The 4123-nt window shown below is 35.9% G+C and overlaps 1 protein-coding gene across 1 annotated transcript; it reads left to right on the top strand.

The window, feature by feature from the left end:
- The first annotated feature begins 2446 nt into the window (after positions 1-2446).
- LOC119799774 (translation machinery-associated protein 7-like) lies at positions 2447-2641 on the top strand. Its single transcript, XM_038309640.1, has one exon. It carries the CDS (start codon positions 2447-2449, stop codon positions 2639-2641), a length of 195 nt encoding a protein of 64 aa, XP_038165568.1.
- The last annotated feature ends 1482 nt before the right edge of the window (positions 2642-4123 follow it).

Here is a 4123-nt window from a genome sequence, read left to right as displayed (position 1 = left end):
CATGGTCCTCTCCAGGAGACCCCTCTTATCAGAAAGCAAACACCTCCAGTGCTTCAATGTCATTGAAGTCAGCAGAGCTCAGGAAAGTATAACATCTGAGTAGCCTATCCTGATTCTGACATTATAGACTCTGAAAATCAAATAAGAAACAAATAACAACAATATGCGTATCAACTAGCTCATGGTAAAATGATAATCTACAACCTCTGTTAGCTGTTTGAATTTTCCTTCATCTTTTTAATTTTGGATAATGGTGTAATTTCTGTTAATACAAAATGAAAGAGAATTGATGATAATAATTTTTTAGTACAACTAAATTTACAAATACCTTCAAATTATGAAAAGGTTATTTCTCAATAGGGAATTAATAAACTAATTGTTTTAAGTTGATGCTCAGTAAGCTTTGCTTTTAAGACTGAAGTTTCTTGGAACAGACATTTATGGTCTAGTGATAGCCTGGTTATCTAGGGAGTGTCCACTATCAGAGACTGATCAAGGCTAGGACTGATAACAGCTTCCTGTAACTGTGATTTCCTGAATGCACTGACTCCCACATATCACCAGCCTGAGCAAATCTTCAAAAATCAACATATTATTTCTTCTGACAGTGCATCGCTTTGATGTGGAAAAGCTGCAAAACTATAAATCAGAACATCACAACTTTAAGAACATCTGCACCTTGCATCAGATGCATAAAAATAAAAAAGGATCTGGAGGGTCCAAAAGGCAGAACTATATGTTGTGTGCTTAATGTCTTTCTTGATCTACTGTCACTCATTCCTCTGCTAGTTTGCTCCTAAAATTTGTTTGTTATATAGTTTCACCTAGGTTCTCATGGCTTTTAACTGCTGGATGAACCCAGATTTCTTAGCTGACTTAAGAACTAGGAGTGGTGACAATTTTGTTAACTATTATTTCCTGGATGTGCTGGCTATGTTCTTTTACTTAACCTGCCTAGTTATGTGTAAAAGTATTTTTTCTTAAACACAACTTAATTACTACTTGAGGGTACCATCTGTTGCCTTGTGGTGTTTAGCCGATACAGCTGTTTGGATATTGTTGCCACAAAATGTGGATGAATAAATGTGTATTTGTGTCTGTGCAAGAAGATAAATGTGCATGCACATTTGAAGTTGCTTGGATCAGAATTCTCATTCTCATACTTGCAAAGAAAATATTTTAGTAACTGAGTCAACTCCCAAGACCTAATCATATTCTTGATATTTGTAGTAGTAGATCTGGCATTCAATCAGCAAGTATTTTAGGGAAACTCAAGAATGATGTGAAGATGGCTGTTGGCTATATTACCAAGCAATTTAGAAAGTTATACTTTATTTTTTTTAAAAAAATGATTGCAAGGATAACTGTGACTATGGCAATACTCTGCACCCAAAGATCATGTGCAGCTCATGTTGAGATGTTTCAGTATGCTAGTGCAAAGAATATGGATAAATGAGATCTCTTCCAGTATGCACACTATAAAATAAAAAAAAAAACTCACCTTCATTTTCATTTGTAGTATGCAGTTTCTCATTGTTGGATGGTAATAAATTCCTGTTTGATGAAAATACCACATTCTTCCTTCTCTTGGTGCTGAGGTGCAAATCCATCGCAGCACCATTCCTGTATTAGGGATGTCTTTATTTACTCTTCACTATTTACTTGAGCCTCGTAGCTTCGAAAATTCATGAGTGCTTGGTCAAGTATACACAATGAAAAAACAAATTTACAGGAAGTGAAGGAACACAGAGCACATGAACTTTTGTGAAGGCTCAGCTGCATGTTGAATTTGGATCAACGCTGTTCTTGTCAAAGTCTATAACTATTTACAAGCTTCTTAAGATGCAAAGACAAGACACATGCATTTCAGCATTTATTATTAAATGTCTGCACCTGTATCTTTGAGGTGAACTTATCAGTTTTATCTCAGAGGGTTATGACCTACAAAGAAGATCGTGATATTTGTCTATCTTCTAACCTAGCAATTGACTGTCTCCAATTTAAGACTTGGTCATAGAGAGAACTTTCTTTTACAAGAGTCTCCCCACTTTTTGTTCACATATTTACCTTTCAAACTCAATTGCAGTAGGGAAACGAACACATGTAAAATTACTGCCACCTCAACTTCCTCTAAAGTGTCATTTTACTATAAATTTTAATTTTTCATCATTCTATTCCTTCCATCTGTATCTATTTTGCTCCTATCACATCTCTTTTTGTCATTACAAATATCATTGGCAATTCCACATAGGTATCAAAAGTAAAGATGTGAGCATTGATCATCTAGATTGTTTCTCTTTTAAGACTTCAAATTTTCAGATGATTTCCACTAAAAAGAATGCAGAAGGCTACATTATTCTAACATGTTACAAAGCCTTGAGTAATCCAGTAGTCTCCCATCAAATTATGCCTGTAGGGTCTGGAGAAGGGGGTGTCTGGAGGTGCCATGTCTGGCCGGGAGGATGGCAAAAAGAAGCCCCTGAAACAGCCCAAGAAGCAGGCCAATGAAATGGACGAGGAAGATAAGGCTTTCAAGCAGAAACAAAAAGAGGAGCAGAAGAAACTCGAGGAGCTAAAAGACAAGGCTGCGGGGAAGGGACCGCTGGCCATGGGTGGAATTAAGAAATCTGGCAAAAAGTAAGCTGTTCCTCATATCTGAGATGATGGTGACCCTCTTCCATTCCTATTTAAACATCTGGATTCCCTGCCATAACATCTTTGCCATCTACAGCTAGAATGAAGTGTTATCCTGGAGCATGTTAAACATATGGATTCCCTACTATAACATCATTGCCACCTATAGTTAGAATGAAGTGTTATCCTGGAGCCTGTTGTACATTGTAACAAACTTTTGCAAAAAAATAATAATAAAATAAATAATACAAAAAAAAAGAAAAGCAGACTGACACCATTTGAGGCAGACTTCTTTTGGGGGGGCACTTTTGTTTGAATGCTTAAACAGTTTCCATACAGATCACATTAAATAAATTCTTCTGCTTGAAGTTGAAAGTGGCCTGTAAATTCCAAAATGATATTTTTTATTCTAAGTAACATTAAAATAGCATATGGGACCCCATTATGTACTTATACACTGTCTTCATAGTATTGTCCTTAATTTGATCTCATTTGAACTTATTTATTCTTATATTTGAAATTAAAATAAAATTGCACAAATTTCTCCTTTTCCTTTCCTCCATAAAAGCCATCTCATGTACCCACTCCTCAAATTCATAGTCCCCCTTTCTTTATTATTGTACGTATGTTTGCATGTATGTATCTTATGTCAGAGCTGACTACATGATATTGAAGAGACAGTTGTAAGATACTTCCTTAGAGAAGATTGCTTTTTCCTCCTCTCATTTCATATTCTTTAATTTCCTATAGTTCTTGTCTAGGATTCGTACTCCATGTGACTTCTCCTTCCATGTTAGCATGCATGTTGGTATCATTCTTTCTCTTGTTTTGTTTAGGTAACCATGTTCTTGAGGCTTCATAGGTGAAACTTCCCTGGCATTTCTAGCAGAGACAGTCTTACAGGAGACATCATGTTTTTCTGGAACTTACAATCTATCAGCACCCTATGCAATAAGTTTTGGTGCATTTGTATTGTAAATGTATCAATTGAGGCTAACTACCTCAAAATAACCCGTTCTCTGCATTTTGATAGAAGTGTTTCCTAATGACCTCTGTCTGTTGATAAGAGAAGTTTCTTTACTTAGAGATAAGAATGACAGTTATCTGTGATTAAAATCATAAAAATTTGAAAAGCAGTTAAGAGAGCTACTGCTTACAGCCAGGATATGAGAATAACCATCGAACCCATTTTGTCACTGACCTGGTCTTTATAGGTGTCATAGCTGTGTTGGACTGTTAGTTGCTACCCTCTAAGTAAGCTTAAGCTTTCAGAGCATTTTTAAATCGTATTTATCCTTGCTTGATTTGATTTTTTATAAAACGTTAACAAATAAATACAACAACATGTAAAGGAGTTCCAGATATAACATTTCTCTTCAGCCCTGCCCAGCTTTAACTAACTAGGCACCTCAGATTCACCTCTTTTTGGGGGGTGGGTGGGCTAGGTCATTTTAACAGCTTTATTAGGGCACAGTTGTCATTCAGTAAT

Source organism: Arvicola amphibius, chromosome 13 (assembly GCF_903992535.2).
Source record: "Arvicola amphibius chromosome 13, mArvAmp1.2, whole genome shotgun sequence".
Lineage (NCBI taxonomy): Eukaryota > Metazoa > Chordata > Mammalia > Rodentia > Cricetidae > Arvicola > Arvicola amphibius.
The sequence above is the reverse complement of the archived record's forward strand: the minus strand, read 5'-3'. Positions and strand labels throughout refer to the sequence as shown.

Coding starts and splice junctions, on each gene's coding strand:
- LOC119799774 (XM_038309640.1), top strand. CDS start 2,447: ATGTCTGGCCGGGAGGATGGCAAAAAGAAGCCCCTGAAACAGCCCAAG.